The sequence below is a fragment of the Rhipicephalus microplus genome, chromosome 10 (assembly GCF_043290135.1).
Source record: "Rhipicephalus microplus isolate Deutch F79 chromosome 10, USDA_Rmic, whole genome shotgun sequence".
Taxonomy (NCBI): Eukaryota; Metazoa; Arthropoda; class Arachnida; order Ixodida; family Ixodidae; genus Rhipicephalus; species Rhipicephalus microplus.
The window spans coordinates 88,838,112-88,855,020 of record NC_134709.1 but is presented as its reverse complement, the minus strand read 5'-3'; the positions used below and the strand labels follow the sequence as shown (position 1 = coordinate 88,855,020).

Below are 16,909 nucleotides of genomic sequence, written 5' to 3'. Positions count from 1 at the left end.
CAAGCGTCACGCCTATACGTCCGTTCGGTCACACGGGGCGCGGTAGGGGGAAGGCTCCGACCGCCAAGAGTTCGCTCTCTTGATGCCGTCGAGCGCGCGCTCCACCTCCACTCGCCGCTGCCGCATGGCGGCGCTGCGCGAGTAGACTATGCAAAATTTCTGGAACAGGGGAAGTATGGCAACCCTCTGTGCCACCACCATAAATGATACAGCGCGGCTAAAGCTGCGGCGGAACTGCGATGATTTTGCGCGGTGTAAGGCTTCTTTTACACACAGCGTTCGCTTCTGTTGCACGAAATGAATCATACCGTTGCTCTTTAGCTGACTAAGAAAAGAACAGTGGTGATTTCAATTGCCTACACACGCACGCAGTGTAATTGTTAAAGAAATGAGAACACCATGACATTTACACATTCGACTGTCAGCACCTTTAGATAGATAGATAGATAGATAGATAGCTAGATAGATAGATAGATAGATAGATAGATAGACAGACAGACAGACAGACAGACAGACAGACAGACAGACAGACAGACAGACAGACAGACAGACAGACAGACAGACGGACGGACAGATAGACGGACAGATAGACGGATAGATAGACGGATAGATAGATAGATAGACATATAGATAGATATATAGATAGATAGATAGATAGATAGATAGATAGATAGATAGATAGATAGATAGATAGATAGATAGATAGATATATGTCCCAAGTGCCTGAAGTACGTAAAGAGTGCTCGTATTGAAAGGCCTTCGTGAAGTGACATAGCAGGTATCTGCGTTCGTTGTGCCATCTGCCCCTCTTTGTGGGCTGTGTGCAAGTTTGTGCGTGTCCTGGTGTTCAGTTTTTACCGCAGTAAACTTTCAGTTGATCTATAGCTCCTGTTCTATTTACGCGTCTCTTCTTTGTTTGCTCAGTTGCGCTTGCTGAGATCCACATGTTTAACACCCACCAACTAGCCCAAACTTCTGCCTTGAATAGAAGTATAATAACGATATCTGAAGTTTGACGTGCCAATCTACGATGTGATTATGAGGGATGTCAAATAGTGAAGAGCTGATAGAAGTTTGACCATCTGGTTGAACTTTTTCTTCGCGTTGTTTCGATTGGGGTTTGCGGCATCGGAAATCCGGGATCAAGATGTCGAGGCAGGAGGAGGTTGAACTTCGTATAGAGGGTTTATTTACATTATTTCCATGGCCCGGGCTTTCTGGCCCGAAGCTCTACATTGAAAAAGGCTGTCTATTGAACAAGCTCCGTGAACCACCTTAAACAGCCCGCGGGGGCTGAAAATTAGTCTCATCTCCCCAGAACCCTAGATCGGGGAATAGGTCCACACGACACTGCCATTAGCATGTCCCGCAGCACACAAGAGTGTCATCATGCAGGCACCACCCCAACAAACACACATACACAAACCAAACACGTGTATGGTCCCGGCAATGCTGCCCCCTCCGGTGAATCTTGGTTTCAGCGAGTGGGGTGAAACGTGTTTGTCATCTCGCCACTCACGCCGGCCACACGAGCTTTGTGGAACGGCGATCGTGGTCTAGGTTCCTCAGAGGGACCATACCTGTACATCTGTTACTGATTTGAGCGTTGGCGGCTCGTCAATCAGAGACGCACATCTAGGTGGTCCGACGTCCGTAATCGGCGGAAGCTCGGCATTGTGGCTTTTACCGGGGCACGAAGACGCCACGTGTCGCATCTCTGCGCGGACCCGAAAGAAAGCAGTTCTCCGTAGAGTAATTTCAGCCACGCAGCGCCCAGTACATGGAAACAGCAGGGCATCTTGGCACTCCTGTTTATATCCACAAAATGAGGTGGCTGCCTTTCTTCTATTCTGGCGGCCGCGGCAAAAGGGTGGCTCGTCAAACGCAACAACGTGCACTCGCATCACGTGCAATGCGGGTTTCTTGCTTTGAATAGAAATAAGAGTTTCTCCCCGTCTCTTGTTCGAACGAAAACTTGCCATGTGGTCACCTGACACTATTTCTTTAAAAGAAAATAACTCCATAATTTTTCATAAAGCAGGCTTGAATCTCGTTTTATTAGATGCAAAGCAGCTCATTGACTAGCCTTCGTACACTGGCCCTCCGTCCGCACCATTCCCTCGTTGCAGGTGTTGGAGCAGTGCCAAGTAGCTCACGCTTTCGTAGCATTGCGCGGTGACGTCTCTCTCCCTCGCGTGCCGCATGACCACTGCGTGCCAGCTCTCTCTCACTTTTTGACCTCTCTCTTTAGTCTCACGCATTTACACTCACCTAGGCAATCTGATCTTCGTGAAAATTAGAATGGTGGCTGCACGCGTGAGAACTATATGATTACGAGTTATGCTGTAATGGGGGCACTGGATTGATGCGAAACATTATCGCTAGTCCTGAGGTGCATGACTCGACGCGCAGCGGGATTCTCCCACGTTGGGACAGTTAGGCCAACCCCCACCGCCACATCGTGGACTCTCTCAACAGCCCAAGTTGATCCCCAACATCGGGCGTCTTGATAGCGGATAGCCACTTGTCTTTGTTGGATTGGTCTATGCCCCGTAACGAAGGTCTAGACTATAGCGAATTCAATGAGGGGCCTTCTGAAGTTATTAGGATGAATGTCGGGATAAATTTTATGCAAGAAATTTCGGCTGGGATATGAAGCCATCTGCAGTAGTCTGAGAGTCAAAGCTGGAGTTCGTTTATTTGTAGTTTTTAAACGTACACGCTGGTTTGGTACATTGGTTTTTTGTATTGGTTTTTTCCGCCCAATGGTTTCTTCCGCATTTAGATGCTATTTAAAGTGGTCTTTAGTAAAACTTGATGGGATAGCTGGTGCATGTTACAAGAAAATTAGACGACGGAAACCAATAGGGAAGAATAACCGAAAGGAAAGAGCTTTAACTCGCAACTAAATTTATTCCTGCAAAACAATGTACCGCGAACAACGCCACACATAATTGCGCAGAAAAGGGATACTACGGGTCAAACTTGTCAAATTAACTTCTCGCACACGAGTAATTGTGCATGCGAGAGTCATTGTGCAAAGCGAGGGAGCAGGGTATTTTGATCGAGGCTAATCTTCTGGTACATTTGCCTATGCACTGAGCACATGTGGTTGTGTGAGAAGATTTACTAAATCACTATTCTACGTAAGCAAGGAGGTGATTTAGCGAGAAATGCTAGAAGAATACTTTGTGAGGAAGAAAAAAAAGTATTTGTATCAATGATACGTCGGTGGGTACTACGTTCACCTGAATTAGATTTTTTTACAGGTTTCTGAACTAGCACGTGCATTGGGAGTGTATGTTTGTGCGATGTTACGTATACTGATGTGTTATCGCGCATGTGGGGCGTGGTGCATCTGTTACGCTGGGGTTGAAAAAATATTTTACGGTGGGGTTGAAAAAATAAAGTTAGTTGCGAGTTGAGGTTCTTTTTTTCTCATATATTCTTGCCCGGTGATTTGTGTTCTTTCTTGCCTGATGTGGTTGCCGCAGCTTGTATAGCTCGCGTCCTCTGGTCTAGTGAGAAAAGACTAGGTGTCGTGTGTCATCCCAGGTGTCACGTTAAAAAAGAACTTAGCACGAATATTTAATCAAGAGTGTCGAGCTCCAAAACGTTGAAGATTGTCGTAACAACAAATTGAGTAACTAACTGTCGTCGTGGTTTAATAGTTGTGGTTCTCAACTGCTGGCGCGAAGGTCGCGGGATCGATTCCCGTTTGTGTCGGCCACGCTGCAGTGGGGGTATTTGAATTTAGGTGCACGTTAAAGAAGCCCAGGTGATGCATATTTCCGCAGCTCTACAATGCAGCATCCATCCTGACCGCATTGTATGGCACATTGACAAGTTGGCGAAAGCAGAAGAGGAGGAAGATCAGGAGGCGCTTGTGTAATTTAAAGTTACAATCATTCATTATTGACGTTACAACAAAAAGTCAGTCTCTAACTTATTTTAGCTTTTAAAAAATACTCTTCATAAATCCAGAATGTATGGATCGCGCTTGTTTGTCTTCTCACTTTCCGTTTTCCCGTCCTTTGTGTGCGCGCCGAAATGTTACCAAGAATGCCTTCAAACCAACTCGCCCAACTTTCCATCTTGTTTCAGTATTTTGATCCGCTCCACTCTTGATCATCATCATCATCAGCATCATCATCGTCATCGTCGTCGTCAACATCATCATCACCATCATCATCGAGTGGTTGTGTGTGTGTATGGGTGAAACACACAACCATTCAATGACTTGACCCACAGTGACCCTTTCCGGTTCTATATCACTTCACGTAATGTGTACATGAACACATCCATTAGTAACAATATGTGGGATTTGGGACTTAAATAAAATTAACCATAAAACTCAGGAACTGAGCTGTCTGCGAATTGAGAAACTGTGCACAATTATGTGCCATTTGTTTTCTGCATCAGTGTACATTGGCATCAGGTCCACAATTACGATGATCCTATATGTTTTCAAATGATCTCACAAATATTTCTTATTCTCATGGCCATAGCCAATCACCTGTATATCCACAATTAGTACTCTAAGGAGAAGAGGAAGAAAAAGAAGAAGGAAGGCTTCCGCGCGCTTCGGTTGGTGTTTCGACCTCGAGCGGAAAGGTTAATTCTCGGTTTTTGCTCCACGCAGAAAAGGAATGAAGAGGTCGCAGGAGCATCACGGAGGCCGCAACGCTCTCTCCAAGGTTCACAAGAGCTCGCCTACGCAGTCTGGAGCACATCACGAAGAGGTGAGCTATACATGGGGCGTTGCCAGAAATATTTTCGGTGGAGGCAGGGTTGGTTGGTTGTTCCTCAGAGTCCTGGCGCAACCCATCACGGGGGATCGGCCATGAAATGGACGGTCCCTCATTTGTGAGGTGGAGTTGGTTCATTCACCCTAATCTATGTTCTCGCGCGCGTCTGCATGTGTTCACACGAAAAACTGAAAATTTCGGGGAGCTCGAACTCTCCCTTGCGGTGATAGCGTAAGGCTTGGAGAAGGGCCATCAGCCGCTCACTGGACATGTTTTAAAGGGTTGCTGATCGGGTGAGTTGGTCATCCAACTCACCTGATTAGCAACCCTTTGAAATCTTTTTGCAAACAGAATTGATATGTTGCTAAAATTTCAGATGTGTGTCCATTATAACTCCTAAATATGACGTATGATCACTTAAAGAAATGACTACTGAGTTCACAAAAAGGTTAGGAATGAATGCTAGATTTTTGTTTGGTGAATAAAAAGCATAAAACAGGTTTTGGAAGGATTAATCAACAATTTATTATAGTTGCACCAGTCAACAAGACAATTAAGGTCAGCTTGAAGTCTTGACACGAGAGTCGGTAAATCCAAGTGATGAGAAAAAAGAGTCGTGTCATCAGCGTAAAGTAAACAATACGAGTAATTAACGCAACGTGGTAAATTATTTATAAATACTAAAAATAATAATGGACACAAAATGAACCTTGCGGAACACCTCTGGTAATGGAGTTGGGACTGGATGTAAAATTTTTGATTGAGACCTCCTAAAACCTATTAGGAAGAAAGGCTCTGTAATAGCACTAGTGCGAGATTAGTTATGCCATGGTACTGGAGTTTGCGAAATAGGATGAAGTGATCAATACTATCAAATGCTTTAGTAAAGTCGACGAAGACAGATCCGGCGACGTTCCATTATCAATGAATGATCTGATTTTATCAGTGAAACAAGCAATTGCAGTATCAGTGAAAAGACCAACCCTAAAACCAAACTGACAAGTAGAAAGTGTGTAAAATTTGCCTAAATATTTAGATAGTTTTATTTTAATTATTTTTTTCAAAGTTTGATCCAAGATGGGAGTACAGATATGGGCCTGTAAATGCACATGCTGAGGGGATCACCTTTTTTAAATACTGGCACTAGCTTCGCAACTTTCAATTTATCCGGGGAAACACCGTTCTTCAAACAGCGGTTAAAAACGTGGCCTAATATAGGCACTACAAAAGATTTTACAAGTTTATTGTGGTTTGAGCGGATGTTGTCTAACCCAGCTCCAGCAGCTTTTAATCCTGAAATAATTGAAATAATTTCAGAAGCACAAGTAGGAAAAAAAACATTGAATGAGGACTGGGTGAAAACGGAAGTACATAGTTTGAGGAGAAGGGGACTGCAAGGCAAGTGGAAAGTGTACATTAAAGGCGTTGGCCACTTCACTGGGCGCAGTGAGGGTGACGCTGTCGACACGAATACAGGTCTCTTTTCTGCGCGACTGAGTGGAATTTAAAATTTTTTTAAAGCTGCCATTTTTTCCCTGAGTTATGTCCACGATTCTGTAGTTCCTGCTCCTAATAACTTTGTTTCACCTTTCTTAAAAGTGTAGCCAAGGTGCTGGAATAAGTTTTGTAGCGTGATTTCAAGCGCAAATAAAAGGCTGACTTTTCGTCTTTTTATATAAGTTCTCTTTTTGCGAAGAGATCGTATCAATGATTGTGATAACAAAGGGCACCGTTGGGCGAAGTAGCGTCTATTAGATGATTGAATTGTAGTTGAACGCTCAACTGCCTAATAAAAAGCGTCGCAGAACCTGGTCAAGGCCTATTCAGGATCATTCGCGGCATATATACTGGACCAATCTTCATCGGCAATGAGCATGCAGTACTTGTCTGAATTAAAGCAATACTTTTGACGTATTACGTTGCTACGAGTGATGACCTGTTCAAAATATAGGAATACAGGAAAGTGATCTGTGATGTCACTCTCAATGACACTAGCATGGCTGACGTCATCAATGTTGTGAGGATGTGATCGATTGATGACTGTGAGCCGTTATCGGAACAGCGTCTTGGTGGAGATATTAGCGATTTAAACCCAAAACTATAAAAACAAGTCATACTCGAGAGCAGAATGGTTTGAGGGATCAAGTAAATCAAAGTTCATATCGCCCATAATTATTATATTCTTGCGCTCAGCAGCAAGTTTATCAAGCAAGCGATGAAGCGCATTACGAAAACCAGAGGGGTCACTGGAAGGGGATCGATAGACAGTAGCAAGAATAAGTACCAAGAATAGTTTTTTGTTGATATTGACAAAAACATGGCAGATCAATTTCGAGCCAAAGAGATTCACATTTCGCCACAATTAGGTTTAAATCATTGCGCCTTTTATACAGAATGTTATTTGATATAAAAATCGCGAAGCCACCATGATGATTATCAGTTCAGTGAGAATATTTGCTTATATAACCGCGAAAACCATCCAAGTCACCATGACCAGGTGATAACCAAATTTCAGAGGCACAGATAGCCGAGAACTGATGATTAAGGAAAGCTAGTAGAGTGGTAATACTGTCATCATTTTTAGGAAGACTAGAAACAGTGAAATTAATAAAAAAAACCAATTCTGCGAAGAAATGTTATTAAAGTCACCCGTAAGAAAATAAGCCATTATGTTTTCTTTTTTTCCAAGCCTAACGTTATTTCACGCTTATGCGTTGAACACATGTAGATTGACTTCACTGACTAATATGTGCACCACACTATCAAGCGTTTGTCTGGCCTTTAATAACAAAATTGTCAGTCCGCAGAAAAGCCCACTTCATTTGTTTCTTGAGAGCAAGTGCTTTAGAAAACAGCCACTTATTATCAGACATCAGGTGCTCATTAACGTATAGTGGCTTATTTTCTTCTGGGTGGCCCAGGTATACACAGGACAAGCGCGAACAACTGTCACAATTCCTCCTGCGTCCTGTGTCAGCAGCGCGCTCCTTTCGTAAACGCGGCCGCAACAGCGCGCGAAGCGACCTTCGTCCTCCCCCGATTTATGAGTCTGATAAGCGCGCGCGCAGGAGGGACCACACCACAGAACACCTACCACACTCAGTGGAGGCGGCGCTTAGTGTAGGGTGCGACCTTTAGAGCACGCCTAGCGCGAGCCCGTCGCGCCATCTCACCACTGATTACGAAAACGTGCTAAAGCTTCGAAGCCAGGAGAACTGCCAAATGGTATTATGGTGAATACAAATGGCTTGCCGCTGTCATTCCAGACAATGTACGCACCGTGGCGTAGTGGTTAGTGCCGCGCGCTGACAATCAATATTTATATATTTACTTTTATTTACATACCCTAAGGACCCGGGAGGGTATTACATAGGGGGGATTAGGAAGATTTTCAACATGTGTAAGATACACTAAATGTTCAGAAGCATCATTATATAAAACTTAAATGGAAAAAAATGGAAAAACAAGAGTACACACAACAGTGGTAATAAGGATAATAAAAAAACATGTATATAAACTCTGCAGAAGAAAAGGTACTTTATAAAAATACAATAGGCTCCAGGTAACAAGTGTAGGCGCGAATAACACACACAAAAATATTCAAGTAATTCACATGAACAACAACACCGCATAACTACATTATACGATTGGAATTTCTAAGAACACATTTACCGCTTTCAGAAAGGATGATGGTTCTATTAGAGTGGCCAAATGAGCTAGCAAGGAATGCCAGTTGGTTATTGGCAGGGCTAAGGGCGAGTTTTGGTATTTCTTGTTTTTGGGAAGAAGGGATTAACTTTGTTAGGGTGATCAACACGGGCTGAAATGTTTGATGGCGGGAGGATATGCTTGCGCGCAAACTGGAAGTTGCTGTGGAAGAGTGAGTGAAAATTAGCCTTGCAATTTTACGGCGCGTGGCAAAGGAAAGCAGATTAAGCGATTTCAGTATGGGACTTACGCTTTCATACGATGAATATGACGACGTTATGAAGCGCGCAGCTTTTTTTTGAATTGATTTAACCAGGTAGGTTAAATTTTCAGTGTGAGGGTGCCATATTATTGAAGCATCCAGCGATGGTCTTATCAGAGAAACGTATGCATGCAGTCTGGTTTCCTTGTTGGCAAGGTATATTCGCCTTTTGAGGATGCCAAGTTTTTTTATTGCTTTAGTAGTGATATGTACATTGTGAGTGGTCCAGTTTAGATTGCCTGTGAAAAATACCCCAAGATATTTAAAGGATTGTACTGAATCAATTCGAATGTCATTTATGGTGTATAACTTATGCAAAGGGACTAGAGCAGAACTAAATTCCAAGTGCTTAGTTTTCCCTATATTAATTTCCATCTGCCACGTGTCGCACCACTCAGCCAGCCAATCAAGGTCAGATTGTAAAATGGTATTATCGGTAGGGCAAGTTATTTATTTGTAAATTACGCAGTCGTCTGCAAATAGCTGAATTTGCGAACTTATGTTACATGCTATGTCATTAATGTATATTAAGAACAAAAGAAGACCAATCACCGAGCCTTGGGGAACACCGGATAAAACGCTAGTAGGGTTAAAGATGTAGCTCTTTAATTTTAAAGATTGGAAGCGGTTAGTAAGAAATTTCAGTATCCATTGTGTTGTATTGTTTTCAAGCTTAAGATTGCGAATTTTTAGTTCTAAACATTTGTAGGGGACCCTATCAAATGCCTTTCAGGAATCAATAAATATGGCATCGACACGACGGGAAGAGTTAAGCGCAGAATGAAGGTCAGTAATTAATTCGAAAAGTTGCAATTGACATGAGAAATTTTGACGAAAACCATGTTGGTTGTTTAGGAGCAAGTTATTTAAGTCAAGATAGGCCATTATATTTGTTAATAGGATATGTTCGAGAAGTTTGCAGCATATGGACGTCAAAGAGATTGGTCTGTAGTTATTGGGCTGAGTATTATCACCAGATTTGAATATTAGGATTACGTAAGCAGATTTCCAGTCCTCTGGTAAGCAACCGGTATCTAAAGATCGTTGAAAAATTAACGCAAGAAAAGAGGCTGAGAAGTGGCTGGTTAGTTTTAAAAGCTTAGCGCTAATATTATCAGGGCCGGGGCTGGTTTTAAGAGCTAAACAATCTATTGCACAAGCTACACCGTGTGCAGTAATTGTGATAGGAGAAAATTGATTAGAGATAGTTAGCTGTGCCAAGTTTAGGTTGCTATTGAGCTGTCTCTCGATAGTGTGAACTTCGGAAAAAAAAGATTAAGTTTTTCAGCACAGTCGGCTAAGCTCAGGGTGTTGCTATCCTCTCCACAGAGTGCTGGCACCGACTCTCTTTTCTTGGGATTTACAGTGCTCCAGAACTTCTTAAAGTCCGTTTTGAACGTGTTAGGTAGCGTGTCATTGTAGTACTTATTTTTCGCTTCAGAAATTGCAGCTTCTGTTTGTTTGGAAACGTTTTTATAGTTGTGCCAGTTCTCCGACGCGTTCGTTCTCGACATTTTAGTGTACGCTCTCTTTTTTCTATTAAGTCATCTTTTAATGTCACGGGTGAACCATGGATCATTCGCTCTTTCTGTTATTGTAATCACCGGCACACAAAGACGTTCTATTTCTTTCAATTTATTACAAAATAAGCACCAGTTTTGTTCGGTAGACTGATTGGAAAAGTTAGATATAAATTCATCCGAAAAAGATTCTAGCAATCTGTTAAGCTTAACAGTGTCTGCGCGTGCTTAGTTAAGTGTATTTTTTCGGACGTTTGTTTTCTTGGCATGCGGAAGAGGCAGAGAGCAGTGAACTGCCCTATGATCACTTATTTCTTCTAAGATCTCAACTTTAGTGCGGTCGGGATGATAGGTTATTATAAGGTCTAAAATATTGCTGTCACGTGTTGGTTCCTGCACAATCTGTTGTAGATTGTGATAATGGAGAAGGCGCATGTTGCTGGTTCGACACAGGATTGCCTTTTGCTTTTTTAATTTTCAATCTGTTATATATAATCTCTTATAGTGACTGATCTTGAAGTTTACTACAGCTCTAGGCGCAGTTTAAAGTAAGGAAAACGACCAACGTGGCGCTTGAATAACATTACGCTGCCTCACGTAGGGCGAGGGCAAGCCGATCGCGACTGCTCCGGCAAACGTGGCCCGCTTTGCACTGTCAGCTGACCATGAGGAGCGAGTGAAGTCTGTGCGTGCGCGCAAGAAAAGCGTCGCTGGACAGTCCACCGCGTCCCGTGCGTCCGGTACTACGGGCAAGTCTTCCCAGGCAACCTCCAAGGGATACTTACTCAGCACGGACGTGAGGGACTTCATCAAAGAGCTCGCTCAGGAGGAAAAAGACGGCGAGGCTCACTTCGACAGGGCCAGGCTGCGCGTGGAAGGGACGACATCGCATAAGCTGGACCCGTTCGGTGAGTCGTCTCTTGAGTGGCGTCGCGGCTGGCATAGCGGGTGGAGTAAACGAGGAGGAGAGAGGAGGAGAGTATCTTGCCGGTACTTAGCTACGGAGCAGAAACCTGGAGACTTACAAAGAAGGTTCAGCTTAAATTGAGGACGACGCAGCGATCAATGGAAAGAAAAATGGTAGGTGTATCCTTAAAAGACAAGAAGAGAGCAGAGTGGATTAGAGGACAAACGGGGGTTAAGGATATCATAGTTGAAATAAAGAAGAAAAAATGGACATGGGCCGGGCATGTAGCGCGTAGACAGGATAACCGCAGGTCATTAAGGGTAACTAACTGGATTCCCAGAGAAGGGAAGCGGGTTAGGGGGAGACAGAAGGTTAGGTGGGCAGATGAGATTAAGAAGGTTGCGGGTATAAATTGGCAGCAGCAGCACAGGACCGGGTTAACTGGCGGAACATGGGAGAGGCCTTTGTCCTGCAGTAGACGTGGTCAGGCTGATGATGATGATAATTATGATGATGATGATCCTCAATTAGTCACGCATTTGGTTGGTATTAGGACGATTACTCGATTGCTCACAGATTACGTCGATTTCACGACGACGATGACGACTTAATTTTGGCTTTTCAGGCAAGCTCCTCGATCAACTGAGCGGCCACCACGATCGCGCCCCCGAACACGATGCAGACAGTACTCGGGGCATCGTTGTCCGCAAGCTTCTCGTTGTGCTTGAAGTACTCTGGTTTCACAAGTTGCTCGTGTTGGCCCTGTCTGTCACCCTCGTCTCGCTTGTGGCGGTCAGCCTAGGTGCCTATATGCTCTTCGGCGGCCACGGAGTTGCGTACACCGCCAGTCCCGAACCACTGCTGTCGGGCGTTCTGCCGGCCTGCAGAAGCAAGGAGTGCGCGATGGCCCTGGAGATCCTCAATCTCTCTATGGACTCGAGCGCCGACCCGTGCCAGGATGCGTACGCTATGACGTGCGGCAAATGGCGTTTCATGGACGAACACGGCGAGGAGGCGGCGTACAAGCGCCTAATTAAAGGCCGCTATGAGTGGAAGGTGCACATGCTGCTCGCCGCGAACAGCACTCAGAGCCGGCCGGAACTGTACGTGCCGTCCAGGATCTACCGCTCCTGTGTCAGCTTCATGACCGATAACAGGGCACGGCTGACTGACGTGCTCAATGTGTCCGGCATGGATCCGGAAAAGTAAGAATTGCATCTCTTTCGCACGAAAAAAAACACAAAAAGGAAATATATTTATGCTGCTCGCTGTAATTGCAACTCAATATACTGAGCGTGACTACGGGTTGCGGTAAAGACAAGCGAGTTTGTGATTCCAGGTCACTGCACACGGTAGACAGTCTCCGGCGAGGTGAAAGATGAAGAAAGAGAGAAAGAAAGATAATTATATCGGGGAACCAGGCAGCTAGCTCAGCTACTGTGCTTCGCACCACTGGTGTGTAGATGCAAAAGTTTTAAATATGATAGTCTTTCTCATTTGGGACTCTTGAACTCCGAAGTTTTGGTGTCTCTGTCTGTCGGTCTACCTCACGGTCCAGTCACCCGGCCAAAATTTAAGCACTTGCTCAACGCCAAGCCATCTTGAACTGGTGGCCACGTTCATACTTGTGAATATTGTCGATCAAGAAGCAAACATTACGAATGCGCATAGGCGAAGCATATATGTGTAAACATTGGGCAGTGCGTTCCGTTACTTTAAAATGCGTGGATATATAATTCGAAATACCATAGAGTTTTTCTTATTCTGCGCTGAAACTGCGACGCTATGCACGACAAAGCGCTCTTCTGACAATATGGCGTTGGCGCCTTGCATTGTCCCTGTGTTATGCACAAGCTCGTGTTCCCGACGACGCTGCCAGATAGCGTCCGTATCTCATGCAGCATAGGGAGCCTACATGACGGTCGTAATGTAGGCTTCCTAATGTAGCACCTCCTGCGAAATATATGCGACCTAAACAACCTAGAGGAGGTGCCGTCTGGAACAAGGCAAAGCATGAATGGTTGCTTGACTGTGAGATGACTACCATCTTTTGATGACACTTGCAGTGAAACATGTAGATACGCGGCCACTTATTCAAAGTTTTGTGTATCATAGTATATCAACCAAACAAATCCTTTCTGTCCCTACTCTCTTAACGTTTTCTTACTTATTTGAAATGCCCGCATTTGTATATGCTTTGTTATTTCGTTCACAATTTTACTTAGTACAGTATATACTCCTGTGCACCTGGACTCTGTACGCAGAGGAGCATTATTAAACTGCAGCTTTTGCAGCTTCTTTCCCAAAGCTCCGTATTCCTCGCGGATAAATAAAGGTTTCGTTCATTGATTCATTAACTCATTGACAGATTGGGGGATTTATTGATTGATTGATTGAGACTTCCAAAGCGTCAGAAATTGAGCAACTTCATTTTACTTCAGTCACTGTCTGAAAGAGCTATATTCTTAGATCGTGCGCCCACTATTTGCTTCTCTGCGGGATAATAAAAAAATCACAGTTGTGCAGCGGGTAATTCGTTCAAAGCGAGTGTTCAGAAGACTAAGAGAACCTTGCTGTCGCAACGTGATTGTACCGCTTGTGAACGATACCATTCAACCCTTCTCCATTGTCATGGTCATATGATACCAGAGCGAGTCTCGCGAATGAGCGCGAAAGGACAAGGACCAAAAAAATAATGTGCACACACACTGGGGCTACTGAAAATAAAAAGTCAATATTAGAAAAATAAAAATAATAAAAAGTCAAGCTGGTCGTTTTTGTTGTCAGTAGTACCATTACGTGCGTGTACTCTTTTTATTTCGCCCTTTCGCGCCCATATCCAAGAGAGAGAAAATGGAATGAGGAAAGGCAGGGAGTTTGAAACATGTACAAGAAGTATGACAAAACAAGCCCGCATGGCCACCGCCTCAACTCTCCCCACAGGTGGCTCGCAGTCACGAACTTCTCCGAGCTGTTCACCTTGATCGTGGATACCGCGATGACAAATCGACTCGAGTCGATCTTCCGCATTGAGAATGGGACGGGTTTCCCCATCGTTGCCACCGGACGCTCGATGAAGACAGACGCCGTCGAACCTATCCATGCGATCAAGGAGTTGTTCAAGTAAGAAAAAAAAGAATATATTCACCGAAGACGACTCGAAGGCGAGAACCGCCTTCTAGTGATCTCTGTTCTCATTCGACGCACTGATTATCTCCCTCACCCCTCCAAGAACTTGGTGCACCTAATGCGGTATCACCGTGCCCCCTGATTGGCCCACCTTGGACCAAGCGACAGTGTCATGCAATGACGCCATCGTGTGGCGTTACGTTACGTTTAGTCACAGGGACATTATCACGATAACGAAAAAAGTTTTATTAACTGTTACGCCATGATGACGTCACATAGATGTCTTTACTTGATGCTTCTTCTCGTCACTCTTGCGTACTCCGACGCCATGGCACGCTGCCGACGCCGACCACCTATTTTTGCGTTCTACCAGACATCTAAGAATTTATCGTTTGAAGCTCAGTGTCTCCGCAAAGCGAAGCAAAGAACACGATATCAAGAAATCGAAACGTCATAAGAGGTAGACTTAGCAGCTAACATAAAGTTAGCATCCGAACATGCGTTAGCATACAAAACACTGTCTCGAAGGAACGCGGCCACTGCTGCGAGAAAAGTGACCTTTACCCTGGCTATCTCTCCAGCCCATGCTCTGCGCGATGTAAAAGCAACATATAATATCAGCGTCAAATAACTCGCGAACAACGGGGCGCTAGCCCAAGCACTGGTACACTCTGCAGGGTCATCGCAATTGAAAGGTGAACACATACAGTTTGCCAGCATCGTGCGATCACTTTATAATGCAATATTTTTGCTTTTTATATCGATGTGGTAATAAAGACCGGTGCGGACGTGCCGAGTGCTTTTAGTGGTTTCACCGTTTTTTTATTTGTGTTGTCTGTGTTTCAAATATCTAACCAAAAAACAGCGAGAATATTGTATTTTACTGCACGGGCAACGCCTCCCTTTTATTGCGATAGCAGTTATATAGACACTCTCAGCTGGCTGTTGCCGCTGGCGTCAGTGTCACTCGCCGTATATGTATACGTATCTGTATATTTGAAAATACAAAAAAGAAAATATACCAGAACTAGACTTCAGCGCGTGGAATCGAACGTGGGACCTTTGAAAAGTGACTGCCAGGCGTTAACCACTTAACCACAGAGGAGCACGGCCTTCAACGTTCAAACAGCAAGCTATTTATATCTACCGCTTACCCCTGGTGACGAGTATCTCAGCCAGAACTATCGTGTTTTCAGTATTACTAGCAAGATGGCGTAATGAGTGCGCGTAGCCACATCGTCACGATGCGGCGGTGCGCGCGCTCGTCTCCCACGCGTACTTTGCTACGCGGAGAGGAGGGCGTGGACGCTGACACGCGCGCCCTTATCTCGCAGCGGAAAGGATCGTATGTTTTGGCTGGCCTTCGGCTTTCACCGGAACGGTTCTGTAGCAGTTACCGGGTGCACAAAGGTCACTGCAATTGTTGCACAGTCTCCGTTCGCGAAAAGAGCGCGCTTTTCAGACACAGCGAAGTAACAACTGAGATGCTTACTCCCATTCATTTCTACCTGAGAGTACGTTTCGTGTGTCATTTGTGCGTGAGAAACGCGGGGCATGTTTCAATCTGCTTGCCACTCAGCACGTGAGCTTCCAATTTTTCGCTATCGTGTTAATTGCTTCACTCTTGCGAGAAAGCTGCGTAATTTTTTTTCTTCTAATGCCAGCGCAAACGCGCGCTTCTCAACGGAAGCTGCCGGTCCGCCTTAGTAACTAGTCACAAAGTGGTAATATGTGACACTACGTAATGGGTAGCGCAGCTTGCATCACATGTGCTTCCGAGAACTTTCCGCCGGAGATGCGATAGACGTACATGTTTCCAAAGTTGTGTGTAAACTGGTAACATTACTTCAACAGAATCGCATGTATCCAGTAGTTCGCGGCTCGTCGGCCACGGACGCCATCAACAAAAAGCATATATATATATATATATATATATATATATATATATATATATATATATATATATATATATATATATATACACACACACATTGTGACGACGAAGACCGAAACTGACACTCTGGCTCACACGTGCATGCTAGGCGAGCGAGAAAGAAGAAGACAGAATAAGATTAGCTGGCCCACGCAGCCGTTAGGTTACGATTCCCCTTCTACATACCGCTAACATTCCATTCAGCGGCGGCGGGAGTTTTCTCAGGCATGCCCTTAAACAACCGGGCGCCAGGTTGGGCATAGATGTTGAATATATCACGGCAATAAGATATCGAAAATCAGCAATCTCCACTGATACGATAGAAAAAGTAACTCTACATGGACAGACTATAACCACCTCATGTTTCCATGCCAACCCCACTGGAGTCAGTCCAGAAAGCTCGAAGTCTTAATTACTAAATTTCGATGTCGTGTCCCCCCCCCCCTAAACCCGTATCTAAACAGAGCTGGTCAGACAACATCACCCCTCTGCGCATTCTGCGGAGAAATGGAATCACTAGATCATTATTTTTTATATTGTCGCCGCTACCATATATTTAGAAAAAGGTTACTAGTTATGCCGTTTCTGAAATTAGGCGTTAGATTGACGGCGGAAACGGCGCTAAGCTTTGGTGCCTCAGTTTTGGGACATTGCCACAGGGATGCTTTCAATGCCGTTTGCGATTCTATTCAGGCAACCAAG

General features: G+C 44.5%; 1 protein-coding gene across 1 annotated transcript; it reads left to right on the top strand.

Annotated features, from left to right (window-relative positions):
• Window positions 1-4,615: 4,615 nt before the first annotated feature.
• On the top strand, window positions 4,616-14,420 carry LOC142774471 (uncharacterized). The gene is made up of 4 exons (XM_075874810.1): window positions 4,616-4,742; window positions 10,840-11,146; window positions 11,771-12,350; window positions 14,089-14,420. The coding sequence occupies exons 1-4, from the start codon at window positions 4,650-4,652 to the stop codon at window positions 14,270-14,272; spliced, it is 1,164 nt and encodes a 387-aa protein (XP_075730925.1). The 5' UTR covers window positions 4,616-4,649; the 3' UTR covers window positions 14,273-14,420.
• The last annotated feature ends 2,489 nt before the right edge of the window (window positions 14,421-16,909 follow it).